Here is a 17,658-nt window from a genome sequence, read left to right as displayed (position 1 = left end):
GATCCTTTGTAGAGCAGAAAAGTGTAAGTTTTAACATGTTATGATGGAAATTGACCCATAATAGTAGTATCATACAAAAATAAGAATTGTGTTATGCGAAGTGTTGCAGGGTATTTAATGATCGGCCTTCCCCGACTATGGTTTTGTTTTCCAAATTTGATTCACAATTTAAGTAAGAAACTTCGTATATTTTCTAAAGAGTTCATTCCGGGTTCAAGTTTGTTTATGTGCAAGAGGATCCAGGTTTGAATCTTTTAAAAATTCGAACCAGTATCGATTAAAATCTTGATTTCATTAGCTTTAGAAATTATCCGACATCTTCTTCTATTGATCTTGCCTTGGCAATGTTACCATTAGTAGGCATTAATGCATGATCTCAGAACCTTGCTCTCCCTGATCATGTTCAACTAATAGCAAGTACGCATGGCGTTTGCATTATTCTTTAATTAATTTTCCAAATCTCAAAGCGAAATAATAAAAAAAAATTAAATATATTTATATAAAGTTTGTATACATTTATAAATTAGTCTCAAATAAAATTTTGGTTAATCTATTTTCAGCAGGTTATCTACTTCCAGTTCAATGAATTTATTGTGAGAAATCAACTTTCAAGTTATGCGTGATATATTACTCGTCTTCCGGTGAACAAGAAACCGTATCATTGAACCTTACCTTTCTTGTTATCCTTCCTTTCGTATTTGTTTTCTTTGTTTGGGTTCTCTTTACTTTTCGAAAAATTTTTGTTAAATTTTTCGCTCTCTCTCTTATTTCCAAGGCTGCGCATTCGCCTCGTCTAAGTAAAAAATAGAAATTTCCCGTTGCTTTGCTTGCGCATATCACAAAAGCCAAACTAATTGCCGAAGTAACAATCCCCAAAATATATGCTTCGTATGTATAGAAGACGTACGGGTATAGGCCCATAATTAATAACATGAATTTTGTTAAGCGACAGCAAAGTTTTTCAATTTGACACCACACAATGATTGTTCCGAATTCAGTGATTAATATCGCAAAAATTATTTCCCATATAATTCGACATATTGATGGTAAATGTGCATAACGTGGCGGGAAAATGCACATGTCCCAGAGGATATCAAAAAGTCCAATTAAAAAGATCCAGCTGGCTATTGTGGGAGCTGTTGAACATTGATCGGCTTCCTGTTCGATGAAAAATGATAAGCTCAGCAATACATGCAATGCGGCCACAACGATTAAAGCACCCGTTGAAACCATGGTACTAGGAGTACAAAAAGCGTAGAGAAAAACAAAAAAAAAAAAAACTTATTTTACAAATATTTTATGTTTGTAAAAAGCAAAAAAGAAAAAAAAATATGATGAAAAGTAGTAGGGCTTTCCAAATTTACCAAATTTACTAGTTTTAGAAACTGTTATATAAGCTAAGATGAAGATAGAACCGTTAGAAAGATTTTTACGCCTTTTATTTGTTCTAGAGGGGAATGCTAACCAATTGTTTAGTTAGTCAACATGTTGACACTATACTCGATCGCTGCACTATTGAAATGTTAGTATGGGTCCGGCAGTGTTGTCCGTGATAGACGGATGAGTTTTGTCAGCGATAGTCTTGCAAACGCTTTCAACCTATAATGTTTTCTTCGTGTAACACGCGGAATGTAAAATTTTTGATATCCGATAGCATTTGGTTGATCAACGTTTAGATTATGTCTAATATCTAAGATTATATTTGATGATGGTTTGTGTCAAGTTTTGACTGTTTCAATATATCGATAGCGGAGAGCTTGTTAAGAGATTGAAATTTTCGCATAAGAAAGTCTCGCAAACCAATTCCAATGTACGTTTCCGTTTACTGCAGTCTCTTTACGGAGTATATTTTTGTGAAAACCATTCTTGAAAAAAACAAAGGCGATCTATGTACTTCGAATATATAGGTTTCGTTTTATCTCCTTTCAAACGATATATGCACTTCTTATATATAACATATCTGAATAATAATTTCCCGTATTCACTTTATATACGTGACTTCTGTAATGCGGAGATTTTTGTGAACAAAAAAAACTACTAAGAAAGAGATGCTTTTACAAGATTGTATATAGACCGCTAGCCTTATACTGTATCTAACAAGATTAGGATAAGCAAACTAAAGTTTTGTTCTCAGGTGTGGCTTACTCAATTCTAGTTGGAAAAACACTTTCCATTATATTATAAAAGAAAAGTCCTTTGACCGGTATTGCACGGGTAATCAAATCCTAGTAGAAAAAAAAATCATTAGTTCATTTCCAGCAAAAACGGACTAAAATTCATTCATCGGGGGAGTTCTAGTTTAATAGATTCTTTTTTGTTTTTAGCATTGGAGATGGTTTTACCATTCGTAATCCTAACAAGTGTGATAAGTAATCGTTGTTTATGTTAACTGATGTAATGTCATCGTCAACTAAGGCGATGACATTGTACGTCGGTATCTTATAAAAGTGAACTGTTAATAGCGTATCTTTCAGACTGTAAGTCGCAACTTTTTAAAAACAAAATTGGACTCAAATTTTGGATGCGTCCTTTGGTCCGAAGGTAACAATAAAATATTTTTTTCAATAAAATTTCTAAATTTTAGATTTGAAAGGAGTGACAACAATAGTTCAGATGATTGTAATACGAACGATGACATTAACGAGACGGTTGATAGTACTGAGAGTGAAGATGAATTGAATATTGCTAGTATGAGTTATGTTACCATAAATAAAAATATTGATCCTAAGGTAACATTTCTTTAAAAATCATCTTATAAATTTGAAATGCGTCTTTCAGTCCGAGAATGATCGGGTACATATTTTTGGTATAAGAGCCGTGCGTGAGACAGACCCATCTAAAGCTGTCTGTACGTTCGTCAGTCTGGCTAATTTTTGGTCCAAGGGCAAACGCATCGATCGGATCGGACCAGTTTTTCGACCACTCTCCATATAAAGACTTATTGTGAAAGGCAGGATGGGTCGTATCCCACTTAAGTGTTGTTCAGATACCAACAATTGTACTTAAAACTGTATATCACGAAGAGCCGTCATTCGACTCTCTATGTCTTTGAACATCCAAAGTAAATTGACTCGCGACCTATGAATTCAATGACTAATGACTTGTGTTACTCCAAACTTGATTAAGTTTAGTATTAAATCATTATTATAATTATAATTATTCGCGGGACTAAGCATTTAGTTTATCTTTTACAAAGAAGAAAACCCGGTAGTCTTAGTTGCTAGTACTTATCTAATGGTTGTAAAATTTATTTTTTTGGTCTAAATAAATTATAACAGGTAAGAAGGTTATTTTCGGCTGTACCCAAATCTGGCATACCCACTATTATTAAAAACTTTGGCGCCCCACGTCTCGATTTATCCTCATAAAAAAATGAATAGGATAAAGTTAAATTAGAATTATTACCTTGTCGCCTCCCACTCCCTAAGTCCTTTCACATGTTACTCGTACTAACGTATTGTAACAGAAAAGAGAAAACTTTAGGCCATGCCCACACGATAGTAGAGTTTTTTGTAAAGTAAATGTAGAAAATTGCATTCTTTTATTTTATCTATAATTCGTGAGTAAGGAGCAAAAAGCCACAAATTTTTGTTTAGAAAAAGAAATCTACGTTTAGTTTACGTTCCATTGCAACTCTGCTTGCTCTAAGCGATTTTCACTACGAAACTTTCGCACTGTGTGCGACTACATCTTTGACGCCAAGAAGAGTGCAACAACATATACCACATAGACATATTTATCTATAGATGGACAGGCATGGCTTAATCGGTTTAAAATATCATGTTGAGCAAGAATATATATACTTTATACGGTCTCTGAAGTTTCCTTTTAAGACAGAATGACTATAACGTAATCCTTCGATGATACTCCTAATAATAGTAATAATAATACTATTATTTACATAATGAAGTCTAAACCAGGGAAGACAATCCAAGTATATGCTAAACAATAATCTGACACGGTTTTTTTTTTAATATCATTATCAAAGTAGTAGCAACTCTGAACCGGTGGCGTCTTTTATTTTTTGCCTGCATATAATTTGCGCACACCGATTTTTATAAGTTTCATTTAGGAATTACTTAACCATAAGATCACCAAGAGAGTAATATTAAGATGGCTGCATCCATAAATGGTGTTTTTCCTACAACTTTGCAAGAAAAGATTAAAAGTTCTAAATTATTGGTAGTGGGCGCAGGTGGTATAGGTTGCGAAATATTAAAGAATTTGGTTCTTTCCGGATTTCCATATATTGAGATTATTGATTTGGATACAATCGATTTAAGTAATTTGAATCGTCAATTTTTATTTCATCGTGAGCACGTCGGCAAATCAAAAGCTCAAGTAGCACGTGAAAGTGCCTTACAATTTAATCCGGATGTGAAAATCAAAGCCTATCATGACAGCATTATAGGGACGGATTACGGCGTGAATTTCTTTCAAAATTTTGATGTAGTGCTTAATGCTTTAGATAATAGGGCAGCTCGTAATCACGTCAATCATATGTGTTTAAATGCACATGTGCCCTTGATTGAGAGTGGTACAGCCGGTTATAATGGCCAAGTAGAAATGATTAAAAAAGGCTTAACACAATGTTACGAGTGTACACCGAAAGCAACTCAAAAAAGTTTTCCTGGCTGCACTATACGCAATACCCCATCTGAACTAATTCATTGCATAGTATGGGCTAAACATCTTTTTAATCAACTTTTTGGCGAAACTGATGACGATGAAGATATTTCACCTGATGTAGCTGATCCCGAAGCTCAGGGTGAATCACCCAATTCGCATAATGATGGTGGAGGCGCGCAGGCAAGTGGTGATGATGTATCCCAAGCGGGTAATGTAGTGCGAGTTAATACAAGGCAATGGGCCAAAGATAATAATTATGATCCCGAAACCTTATTTAACAAATTTTTTAACGACGACATCAAGTATTTGTTATCTATGTCGAATCTTTGGAAGACCCGTAAACCGCCAAGACTCATTCAATGGAATAATGCGTTATTAAGACAAGATAAGGCGAATTGCGATCATCAATTCATGCGTCAGTATCATAAAATATGGTCATTGGCAGAGTGTGCCGCAGTTTTCGAGGATTGTCTCAAGAAGTTGCGTACCAATGTGGAAAACTTAGTGGAGGGTGACTTTCTGGTTTGGGATAAAGACGACCAACCAGCCATGGATTTTGTCGCTGCTTGTGCAAATGTGCGTGCTTATATTTTTGAAATTGCGCGTAAATCACGGTTTGAAGTGAAATCAATGGCTGGAAACATAATTCCTGCTATAGCTACCACGAATGCGATTACAGCTGGTATTGTAGTCCTTCAAACAATTAAAATTTTACTAAAGGATTTTAATAAATGTAAATCGGTGTATATGCGTTTGCGTCAAAATCCCCGACAGCAATTGCTCGTACCTGAAAAGGTTCTTTCCACTCCAAATTCTAATTGCTACGTTTGTGCCGCTGAGCCAGCTATTCATTTACGCGTCGACACTAAACGCATGCGTATTAAAGAATTGCGCGATGAGGTTCTCAAAAAAACAATCAATATGATCAATCCTGACGTACTTATCGACAGCAAAGGTGTAGTTGTCATCTCGTCAGAAGAAGCAGAAACCGAATGCAATGAGGAGAAATTTTTGAATGAATTGGACATCGTTGACGGCGTTATTTTGAAATGTGATGATTTTTTCCAGAACTATGAACTTAACATAATCGTTATACATACTGACGCAGAACGTGAATGTCCCCTATTTGAAGTTGTAGCTAATAAAGATCAACTTAAGCCAAAAGAGGAAACTGTACCGAATAAAAAAGAAAATATGGCAGACGGCCCTTCTACATCAAAAAAAACTCGTTTAAATCAAACCATCGAATTTAGCGATGATGACGATTTATGCATAGTCGAGGAAGAAGATGAATGCGTGAAAGGTCAGACTAAGGATATTTGTGTACAAACTTCAGAAACGGAAATGGTAACTAAAAACACAAATATGCTGCGTATAACATTATCTAGCCAAGATGAACCCATGCCAACGGTCAAACGTAAAACTACAGTCGTAGATATTATTGACGATGACGTCATCGAAATACTTGACTCAGACGAGGAACTCGGCCCAACCAAAATTAAACGCATTCGAGTCGCTGAGCCACAATCAAATCACGGTAGCGAAAATATTATTAATATCGATTGAATTAATCGTTTGTTTATTCATTTTCATCCCATAAAAACGTATGTAGACAGTACGTGAAATTTTTTTTTTTTTCATAACATTTCTGACAAACAGAAATAAAGAACTGAAAAAGTAATGAAAAGTAATTAAGCCCAAATGGCTGCGTTTCCGTTTAATAAAGATTCTGTGCCCGTAATCATAAAAAGGAGTTTAAAAAAAAAAGAAGATCAGTCAGTAAAAATGCATAATGAAGAGAAGAAATTTACGACTTCACATAAAGTAAGATTAGCCTGATGATTAACTGTAAGCTCACCCCCGTTTAAGGAAAAAAAAATTTTTGTAGCTTACATGAATAGGAGTTTATCTCTTTTCTCCTAAGACCATAATTTAAAAAGAATAAAGAATTTCATTAGAAATAGTTAGAGAAACAAATTATAACCAGCCAAGGCTGGCAATTAAAATTTGGTGCAGTGAGGATTTTTTTGGACCCAAGGATGAACGGTATTGAAAATGGTAAGGATTGGTCCACTTTTTCGATCACTTCCCATATAACACTCTATTCTGAAAAGTCGTTATATGGAAAAAAATTGCAATTTTCAAAATTTCTCAACAAAACTGGCTAGTCATTCTAAATTGATATGAAAGCTTTGCACCAGCTGGGGAAATTTTTGAACGCCCTCTCATATAACGAAAACTAAAGGTCATACGACAAAAATTTAAATAATTTTCAATGTTTGGACCAACTCGGCCGATTCTTGGATTCTTATGCCTTATGAAGGGGTTAAATTTGTACTACATTAGGTTGCGTTTTGGGCCACCTTTCCCCATAAATACGAATTGTGTTAGACAGAATTTGTGGCAAGGGTTTAACGTGGGTTCCTGCCTGAAAGGCTTAACCCCACGGTGGCCCAAGCCACTTTTAAGCGTACTACGCCCCCTGGCGAGTTAGACAATCCCCACAGAGTAGGGGCCTAAACAGCACCAGAGTCCAGAACAGTTTATTGTGTATGGAACAATAAACCCCACTCTGGTGAATGGCGAGGCCTAGCTGCACTCAATTGTTCCATTTTAGCTAGGAACTCGCCAATCACAACCACCACGAGTACTCCCCGAAGGGCCGCACCCAAGCAGTCAGGACTCACAAATTGATCAACTGACTGCTTCCGCCATAAGGCTTCCACTGTGCTGTTGATCAATTACCACCATTACCCGCAGGCAATGGTGTTAGACAATGTGATGTAAGGTGTTTTATGCCCTGCCTTGTCCGACTATAATGCTTTTACTTGCTATTAAAATGGGTTGTTTTGATTGACTCGCGAGAAAATAGATGACGAATTGACAGAGGTGCTGGTTATTCGAAGTATATTTACTTAAGAGTGGAACGATATTTGTTATACTATTGCCACTACGGTGAGTTGTAGTGTCTTTAAAGGTGAGATGAGTATGCATTAATTTTTTTTTTTTTTTGACAAGTTATTTCTTTATATTTAAATATATCTATCAAGTGTTGAAAGTTTGTTCTTTCAACTAATACGTTTTAATCTCTTTTACTAATTAAATCAAGTCTGTAGTTTATTTTGATTGCCCATTTACCAGCGCATGGATTAAATATAAAATTAAAATTACTATCATTATTAAATTCATGTTTTACTTTTGTGATTACGAGCGCTACTAGGAATCCGAAGATTATCATACCGTTAATAAGATGAAGTTGTTTTGAGAAGTCATTTCTTGTGCGTGACGCGCGTTGCACTTTGCATGCTGTTGGAATTACCTGCAGCGGGGTTTTCCGATTGAGCTTCTTTCGAACTGGCCTCTTCTCATTGACTCATTGCTGGTTGAGTAAGTCGTAATGGAATGATCTTAGTATTATCTTTTGCATTTCTCTAGCATAATTAATTAATTTCTTTTCCTAATTAACGCTATATGTTTAATTATATATACATTCAAATTTTACATTTGACAATTAATGCTTGACAGCGCTTTAATGTAAAATGATCTGCACTTTAGTTGATATACAAAAATTCCTTAAAAATTCATCACTTCAAGCTAATAAAGCTTAACGATTACTTTCTAATTTCGGGGATTGTTCTAACAAGACTGTAAGTTTGAATGTTTAAATACCAGAATACATTAATTGACAAAAACTTTTCAGCTTTGATGTTAGTGTTTGGAATAAATGTGAATTAGTGCCTCGACAGGTATGGTTAAAGCAAATCGCTGGTAAAAGTGCTTTGCATTGCATTATAACTGACAAGATCGATAACGGGGTTATAATAGGAGCAGGGCCGCAGCTCAAATGCATTACTATGTTTTCTGTCGGTTATGACCATATCGACTTGGACGCATGTAAAAAATTGTGGGAACGTGTGGGTTATGCACCCGATGTCGTCACGAATGCTACTACGGAATTAACTATGGTTTTACTGTCGGCTTCGGGCAGGCGTATGTTCGAGGCCAACAGAGACGTTTATAGCGGTTGGGAGTCATGGAGTCCGAATTATATGTGTGGGCAACGTTTAAAAAGCTGTCAAGTAGGTCCCTTCGGTTTTGGTCGTATTGGTTGAGAAATTGCCGCACGTTTGTTGCCCTTTAAACCTAAGAAAATAACAAACACTGCGGGCATTCAACACCAGGAGGTTGCTGCAAAAAATCTGGAGCATGTTATGCAATCTTTGAGGAGATGGCGTCTGAGTCAGACGTCATTACTGCTTGTTGCGTCCTTCCACATAGCACTAAGGGAATATTCGACAAGTGCGCTTTTAGCAAAACGAAACGAAATTGCACTTTTATAAGTGCTGCCCAAGGAGGTATAGTTGATCAGAAACCTTTATATGAGACCTTGAAGGAGAAACGGATAATGGCTGCCAGACTCGATGTAGCTACACCCGAAGCTTGCCTTTAGATGATTCCTTGTTAAATAACATTGTTTTACTACCACATATTGGAAGTGCTGTTGTTGAGACATGCAGTCAAATGTCGCATATGACTGCTTTAAAGGGTATGCAAATGGAAAAAGCGACGAAGGCCAAAGACGAAAGATATTCGAACATTTCAGTGATGACGTGTTATTTATAACAGAGTCGTAATTATTTTATCGATAAAAAATATTTACTAAACGTGATTACTGTGTTTATTGACTTGAGTAACAGGTATATAACACTTACCGTAGCAAGTAACATGCAAAGATTAAAAAAATAAAACAAGTCGGTCCAAGCCGACTATTAAAAACCCTATACTAACACTTTCTATTTTTGCCATAAAACACTTACTTCGACTTTTCTTCTCTACAAAGGATCACTTTTTGTAAATAGTAGGATGGGATCCAAAAATAGATGCGGGTGGTCCAAATTTAGTACAGTGAATTTTTTTATCATAAATTACTATTGTAACATAATTTTCATCATGAAACATTGAACTGAACATGAAACTTTAGTGGTATAAACTTTAGTTTTCTTTATATGAAAGGCGGTTCAAAAATTGCCCCAGCCGGTCCAAAGTTTTCGGACCTATTTTTGGTGCCAAAATATTAGCCATTCCTGTCGAGAAATTTTGAAAATGAACGAAAATTTTAAATACCACGATGTTGTCATTGACGGGGAGGTATGCTAAACGGACAGACAACGATTCTACTTTTCTCGTTGATCAGGCGAATCTATATTCTGTAAGTGCCATAGTGGGTATTTGTAAGATTTCCAACACACTCCAGCATTTCTAACACACCAAAGCGTCCTATAGTCATGGCCATAACTGGCATATCTGTAGTATTGTTTCTAGAAACCAGCGGATTAAATGCTGCAATTAACTTTAATATTAATCACTTATATTAAATTAATTCCCTCTTATGAAAATCCCGTCAATTTCATGATACTACACGGATAAAGACAATTTATTATTAGATTTGTTACTTCAATGCTTCAAATTTACATAAGAAATATTTTTAGGATTTTTGATACAATTTTAGCATTAAAGACATTAAACACTATTTACTAACTGCTGTTGCCCAAAATCTACGGTACTCACAATGACGGAGTGTAAGAGAAAAAATAGACAGTTCTTTCTTTTTTCTACAATTATAAATATTTTCAAATTTTCTTATTTTCTTCTTGTTTTTAATTCACTTATACAAAATTTTAAAAACAATTGACAAATATATCTATGGAAGAAAAGTAGGGTTTGGAATAGCAATTATATTTTCCTTGGCTAGAAGTATTGCATTTGGAACGATTAACCCTTTGAATATTCTACAATCAACTTCAGAACAGAATATCAATTCAATATTTTACTTTATTAATACTACTAAGCTTATTATCTAATATCCATTTATTTAAATTAGAGCCGATAGCCTGTGTTGCTAGTGCTCAATGTCTCTTTTTTTAGTCTAAGAATTCATTTCATTAGTCTAAAATTAAAATAATAATAATAATATATTTTCTGATTGATTTTGAAACATATTGGATATCGAATAATATCGAAAAAATTGACGTCGTAGTTCTATCTCGTGCCACTTATGGTACATTCGTATTCAGGTTTCGACGTGCATATATAACATACAGAAGGAGTTAAGATAGATTCACTTTTCAACTGTGCCGAAAACTAGTTTTCCAACAGGCTGGAAATCGATCTGCAAGAGAACGATTGAAAATGAATGTAATAATATGATCAGGTTCATCTATCCAGTATTTGAGAACAGCAGAGGGAAGTCCAGAAAGTTTAAGTATCAGAGATAATTCTTTTTGGGAGGGATGTGCTTTCGTTTAGTAGATACGGATATGGACAGGTTGGGTTAAAGTTGCTAGCGATGAAATTGCGTTGAAAGAAATTAGCGAACAAGTTTGGAATCACAGCTCCATCGTATATTTTAAAAGCGTCTAAGGACGTAAGCAACTGCAAATGCAGTGACTTTTCTCTTAGAATTGACGAATTTATAAAAACGCTTCGGCTTATTGATAAAAGAAGATTTAATTTTAAGCAAGTAGCATAAGTGTAATATTTTCTGTCAAGTTGCGAGAAATTACTTTTCGCCGCAGCGTAAATGGTGTACTTTGGTGTTGCGCCACTTTTTTGCTAATTGTTAGGCAATCCACTCTTAGTATTGTTTAATGACATTAACGTAGGATTAAACCAGACTGGGTACGTGCATATCACTTTAAGACGGGACATTGAAATGGCATTGAAGAAAATGTCGTCAATTACGCTTTTATTAAACGAGGAAACCAAAATATCAATGTCTACGAGACGGACGGGATTGATCTGGATTAACACGCAATACTAATCTTTTAAAAAGAGTGAAATCAGTTTCATCAAGAGCATACCTTCGCTGGCCATGATTGACGGGCCTGACAGAATGGACTTGACCGCCGTACTAAATTGTATTATTGCGTGACGGATGATGGGAATCCTCAGGTAAGATGAAAGGCAAATACCGACTGATGGGGAGATCACACATTAGACAGCAACTTGACGCCACCAATCACAATAATTGCATCAGGCGGCTTCACGCTATCCACCACTTCAGCAATAAGTGAGGCAGTGTAAGAGCAAGTAACAACAACGATTCTTTGTGCAGCTTTCAAGTAAACGGTAATAAATTCAACATCCAAAGACATAGGGGAGTCCAAGACAGAGATCGGTACATCTAAAAGAACGCCAACGTCAATCTTATTTGACCTATTCTTCCTAAACACGTGGTCACAAGTCGGAAAAAGTTCCGAGCTATGCGTTGCAGGCTTCAGCAAAGTTTCCGTAATTGGTAATGCTGAAAAATCAAGGCTTAGGCAACTAAGCTAAACTTGCCTTAGCTTAATGTTTACGCGTCTAGCATTTTGTTAAATGGTGGAGAACTGACAAATTAGTTTTTTGAAAGCGTAGCAACTGTAGGTTTCGGAGCCCCTCATTGCCGGATCGCCCCTCTGCTTAACCCTTGGACCCGTTAATCTCTGGATAAATCTTTAATGAAGGCTTCGTCAGACCAGAAAACCTTATCTTGAATAGTGCTGAAATATATTCTAGGCAAAAGAAGTAATATTCCTCTCCTGCTCCGACTTCAAATTAGAAAACGACATCCTATTAGCGTTAAGATCAGGAACACGCCTCTTCAAAGGACGAATCAGGCTTTGATAGAAAGATTAATTTCCTCGAGGGCATCGATACTAAATCCACGCCTAACAAGCGGCGGAGGGAATCCACACGAGCGATAGTAGATACCCTACCATCCAAATTGCCACATCTTTCCTTCAGAAAAGAAAGTGATCCTTCATTGGCATAGAAAGTGCATAGAAAGAGTTCGAGGACTGAAAACCAGTTACATTGAATGCCGAAGCTTAGATCGATGGAGAAGGCGCTTCTATTGTTAATGGGCAAGCGACATTCGTACCAGTCGTAACAGACAGGGTCGGACACTGACTCGGAGTGGGGTTTGGAGAGGTTAAAACCAACAAGTCCCCCCAGAAGGACAAGCATTACGATTGTTTTTATATTAACCTTTACCGGAATGGGTGATAATAGGACGCTTGGGCATAACAAGTGGTGAAGAGCTTCCCAACAAATGACATCCCCGACACAGTTGAAGTCTCCTAACGAGACAGACGCTTTCCTTCGTTGATATTATTTTTACATAATTGAACTTAACCATTATTTGCAATAGAATTTCGCATTACTTTATCATGATCAAAATTAATGGAAAATTTACAAGACGTAATAAGGTCGTTATGAACGGATAAATTAATCGGTTTGCTAACCGACCCAATGGTCATCGTAGCCCATGAAATGGATGCATACTGTAGGAAGGTAAAATCGTATTTCCGCGCTTTGTCTTTTGTGTTCTATAATAAAAATAAAAATTGTGTTGGACAACGTGGTGTAGGATAATTAATAGCCAGCCTTGCCAGACTACAATGTTTTTACTTGTTTGGTTTTGTGTTGGCAATCAAAGGCTTAACTTGTTCCATGCTTGCATGATTTTGTTTTATTTCGCGATAAATCGCAAGACATTTTTAACGAAGACACGACCCTCAAAGAATGTGGGTTATCTTGGAGGGCTATCTTCACTTCAGCTGAAGTCGTTACAATCGACAACAGCGGAATATACGAGCAAATCATTGTAACGAACAACGATATGAATCACGAAGATTAAGAAACGCACAATCACGAGCAAGCCCAACGTTCGTAAGCAAATGAATCAATGAGATTAAGAATCACATAAACGTGTGGGGATCAAAGATCCAGGGACGCTTTCGTCACACACTTCGCTTTCTCCTATTTTACTATTATTATTATCATAATTTTAAACTAATGGAATAAATTCTTATACTAAAAGAAAAAGACATTGAGCACTAGCAACACAATCTATCGACTCTAATTTGTAAAAGTACATCAGAAAGGGAGCCTAACAATTTTAATAAAGTAAATTAAAGGGCTCCATTGTATCGATAATCCGTTCTGTAGCTGATTTTAGAATGTCTGTGGGATAAGTCGCTCCAAATTCTATACTTCTAGCCAAGGAAAGGTTAAGGCAGTCACAGAGAATATGCTTTGTACTGAGAATTTGTCCACAATTGCGGATTGGGGAGGAAGACTTCTTTAAGATCCATTGGTGAGTTAAAATTGAATGGTCAACGCGAATATAAAGGTGGAATGAGTTGGGGATTAATAGAAGAGTAGTCGTGTGTCTCTGAGGATCCAACTTTTCCATGGCATCATCCATAATTCGAGATACAGAAGCAGCATATTTCGCCGCTCGATCAGCTTGCTCATTTCCCAATAAACCAATATGATTTGGTACCCAAAGCATTTTAATTTTTTCACCGGGTGTTATAATGATATTATTTAAATTGTTAATGGTGCTCCATCTCGAAGTCGAAGGATTCCGTATTGCTTTCAATATAGATAAACTAACAGTAACAATGATGGTTTTGAGTTTGTCTTTATGAGGAAGGTTTGCAGCGTGAAGATTAGCTCTGGATTCAGTTGCGAAAGTCGAAGCACTTGTCCTGAAGCATCTACCACGACACAAGCAGGTTGCAAAACAGAAGATTTTGAGCCGTCTGTGTATAAAAGATTCCAACCGTTACTCTCCAGCACTTGGGTTTTTCAACAATTAGACTTCTAAAGACGTAATCTAGAGTGTCTTCTTTCTTGTGCATAAACAGCGAAATATGAAGAGAGTAGTCTTTCAAAATCCATGGAGGCTTAAGACCACAATAGGGGAAAATTTTTAAGGAAATGTTCAATTCTTTTGCGGCGTACAAACAATAGTCAATTGTGAATAGTGACTAGTGAGATACTATAATCTTTCCTAATACTTTTGAGAGGCAAGATAAAAGAAAGATTGCGCCATAGTCCGATGAGATGGAGACATTGTTTGACTTTGGAGTTGGAACAACTGCTGCCAATTTCCACATGTAGGGAATATGGTCAGTCAATAACATCGTATTATATTTGAATTAGACATAGCACAGATCATTTGGTATGAGATACGACCAGGTGTCCTCCTATTTTATATGTATATACTTTCTTATTATTATTATTTAATTTTATATTATCTTACGTTATCTTATAGTATCTTAAGCATATATGTAGTATTATATGCTTTTTGTAATTGCTTACCCTTTTTGCACTTTTCTCATTCTTTATAAATGGGTGATGATTACATCCGAAAAGGCTATCAGCTGGTTTCGAATGTGATTGTCAGTCGATCGCCAATGCGTGTCACGACACATAGGCTTAGAGGAAATGTCAAACGTATTTCGTCTTTTTCGCTGATTGAAGCTGTCGTGCTTAATAGGCGTAGATGTGATAATCTGAGGCGATAGGATTAAACTGTGGAACTGAGACGTTGGACTGAAAGGCGGATTAATCTAGCTAGGGACAAGATAAAGTTTAGGAGAACATATCATTGCTATTTAATATGCTTCACTTTGTGGTCGCATGGATAATTATGTCCTTAGTTAGCATATTTTAGATCTAGATTTAGATTAGTTAATAAGAAGATCACTAAAGATTATTGAGCATATTAACTTATCAGGTTAGAATAAAATCGGAGAGGGTAAGTTATTTTTACTTACAAGCAAATTTTGAACGCCCAGCACTTAGCCACAAGATAAAGAAAATTTTTACTTTGGGGGAATATTCAGTCCTTACAAATTTTCAATAAATTAAATTAATATTAAAAAATTAAAAGAAAAGTTCTATATTTTGTTTGCTCTTTGCACCCTACATCGGTTGTGCTACAGAGATGTATTAAGTTTGTGCTGATGCATGGAACACCTAGAAGAACCGAAGAAGCCAGATCCATCTTTTATTATACCGAACTGTTCACTTTCTGATTACCTTCAGAGTCGATTTAGGCTTTTCTGACCAATTGTCCTTCTTATTTGTTTGCGTTCGACCTGCAGGTATTTTAACGAAGGAGGAAAAGTTTTTGCACGAATAACCACATTAAGCGATTTCATACAAAACATTTAACGCTGGGCTGTGTCCAACTATACTTTATATATATTTTCTAAATCTTGAAAATTGTGCTTCAACGCAGATCATATAAACAGCGAACGAATTTATGAACTTTTTTAACAAGTCTATGCGAATTCGATTTCTTTGTGGAATCCCTTAGAAAAACTATAGATTTCAAGTTCCACGACCTAAAAATTATTAATTGTGATCGATTTTGTTTTATATATTATGTTGAAGAAATTTATTTGAAAGTGCTTTCAAGCCGGTGCCTTTTTTTAATTAGCATGATTAAACATACATGACTGAAAATTTATTTAACATTAGCTATATGTTTCTTTGCAATTACGTTTGAAACTACGAAACTTGGCTTTAAAACATTTGATTAGAAAAAGTCTAGAACGAAGTTTGTTCCTCGTAGGCATCGATTCAAGAACGCAATTGTCGTTTCTAACTGTCAGAAAGACATCCATTTTTCTCGGTAATCACGGCATATATTAAATGCTCTTATGAATATATATATATCTTTAAATCACGATTAGAATTGCAAAACTTGACTCTAAATATTTTCTAATCTTACTCTTCAAAGTGAAGGTTGCCCCACTTACGTGTAGCTTCAAACATGCAGTTGTCGTTTCTAGTTAACGGAACTCGGAAAAGTAATTTCAGTAATTCCTTTTGTCCCGGTAATTATATTTTTTTGGTGATTTTATCGACATTTATAATATTTCGATCTAATATACTCATATATATTATGTTTCTTGAACTTAAATCTTTTCTGACCATTTCTCTTATGATCAACGTTGCTTCATGTAGACACAGCTTAAACACAGCAGTTGTCGTTTACAGAAAGATATGCAAAGCAGGCAGTGAGCTAATCCATTTTTCTCGTGTGATATACTGTTTCAAAGTGGATATATATTGTCACAGCTTCCCATAATCATGGCCATAACAAGCATACCTTTAGTATTCCTCCTAGAGGTCAGTGGATTGAATTCCGCAAATGAATTTAATATTATTAATATTAAATTAATTCCCTCTTATGGAAATCCCGTCAATTTCATGATACAACACGGGTAAAGACAATTTATTCTTTACTTCAATGCTTCAAATTTACATAAGAAATATTTTTGTGATTTTTGATACAATTTTTTAATCGACAAACTAATAAGTTGTACGTTTTCTAAGCGTTAAAGACATTAAACACTATTTACTAACTGCATTCGTACGTCTTTTAAGCATTAAAGACATTAAACACTGTTTATTAACTGCACCCGTTGAGCAAAATCTACGGTATTTCAACGTTTTTGTTTAGACCATTCACTGAAGCTAAGGGAATTTATGAATCCAACAAATTCTTCATCATCGGATAAATTTTCTTCCTCGAATCTCCTCTTCCTATTCGGTTTTCTCAATTCCTTATTGAATGGCTCTACTGTTGCAGCTTTCATTAACCGCGTAACAGACTTTTGTAGTTTGCAAATTAAATGGTTGCCGCTGTCACGCATGCCGTCCAAATGATGTGCAGTTTTTGCTACACCCATTAAGAATGCTAAAGCGACAAGGGTGGTAGCTGTACCCAAAATATAATCTTCATATTCAGCATAAGTCTTTTGATGCATTCCTATAGAAAGTAGCAGCGACTTTGTTAAGTAACAAGATAAATTGTCTACATGACACCATACGACAGTGGCACCAAATTCAGTCAGTAGTAGAGCGACAAGAATTTCGATAATAATTTGAAGAGCGGCCGGCAACTGCATAAACTGTATTGGATAAACGCAAATGCTCCAGAGAATTTCAAGAATACCAATTACAAAGATCCAACTGGCCAAGGTAGGATCGGTGAAGCAATACTCGGTATTCGGTTCAATAAAAAACGATAGATGCAACAGCACATGAAATACAGCCACGAAAATTATAACACCGGTCGAAACCATTATTCATTACAAAATTTCAAAACAATGATAGAATTTAGAAGAAAAGAAGAAAAAATAGATAGTTTTTTATAAGAAATCTCTACAATTTTGAATATTT

At 35.7% G+C, this 17,658-nt stretch overlaps 2 protein-coding genes and 1 pseudogene across 2 annotated transcripts; 2 read left to right on the top strand and 1 right to left on the bottom strand.

Moving 5' to 3' along the window:
• Window positions 1-82: 82 nt before the first annotated feature.
• LOC119639917 lies at window positions 83-8,341 on the bottom strand. Its single transcript, XM_038037639.1, has 2 exons — window positions 7,949-8,341; window positions 83-1,237 (listed from the first exon to the last, which is right to left on the bottom strand). Exons 1-2 carry the CDS (start codon window positions 7,996-7,998, stop codon window positions 628-630), a joined length of 660 nt encoding a protein of 219 aa, XP_037893567.1. The 5' UTR covers window positions 7,999-8,341; the 3' UTR covers window positions 83-627.
• Window positions 3,995-6,300, top strand: LOC119639916 (SUMO-activating enzyme subunit 2-like). The gene has a single exon (XM_038037638.1). The coding sequence runs from the start codon at window positions 4,114-4,116 to the stop codon at window positions 6,193-6,195; it is 2,082 nt and encodes a 693-aa protein (XP_037893566.1). The 5' UTR covers window positions 3,995-4,113; the 3' UTR covers window positions 6,196-6,300.
• LOC119640019 lies at window positions 8,032-9,252 on the top strand (annotated as a pseudogene).
• The last annotated feature ends 8,406 nt before the right edge of the window (window positions 9,253-17,658 follow it).

The sequence above is a fragment of the Glossina fuscipes genome, unplaced genomic scaffold (assembly GCF_014805625.2).
Source record: "Glossina fuscipes isolate IAEA_lab_2018 unplaced genomic scaffold, Yale_Gfus_2 114, whole genome shotgun sequence".
NCBI lineage: Eukaryota > Metazoa > Arthropoda > Insecta > Diptera > Glossinidae > Glossina > Glossina fuscipes.
This window is presented reverse-complemented; position numbering and strand designations above follow the sequence as displayed.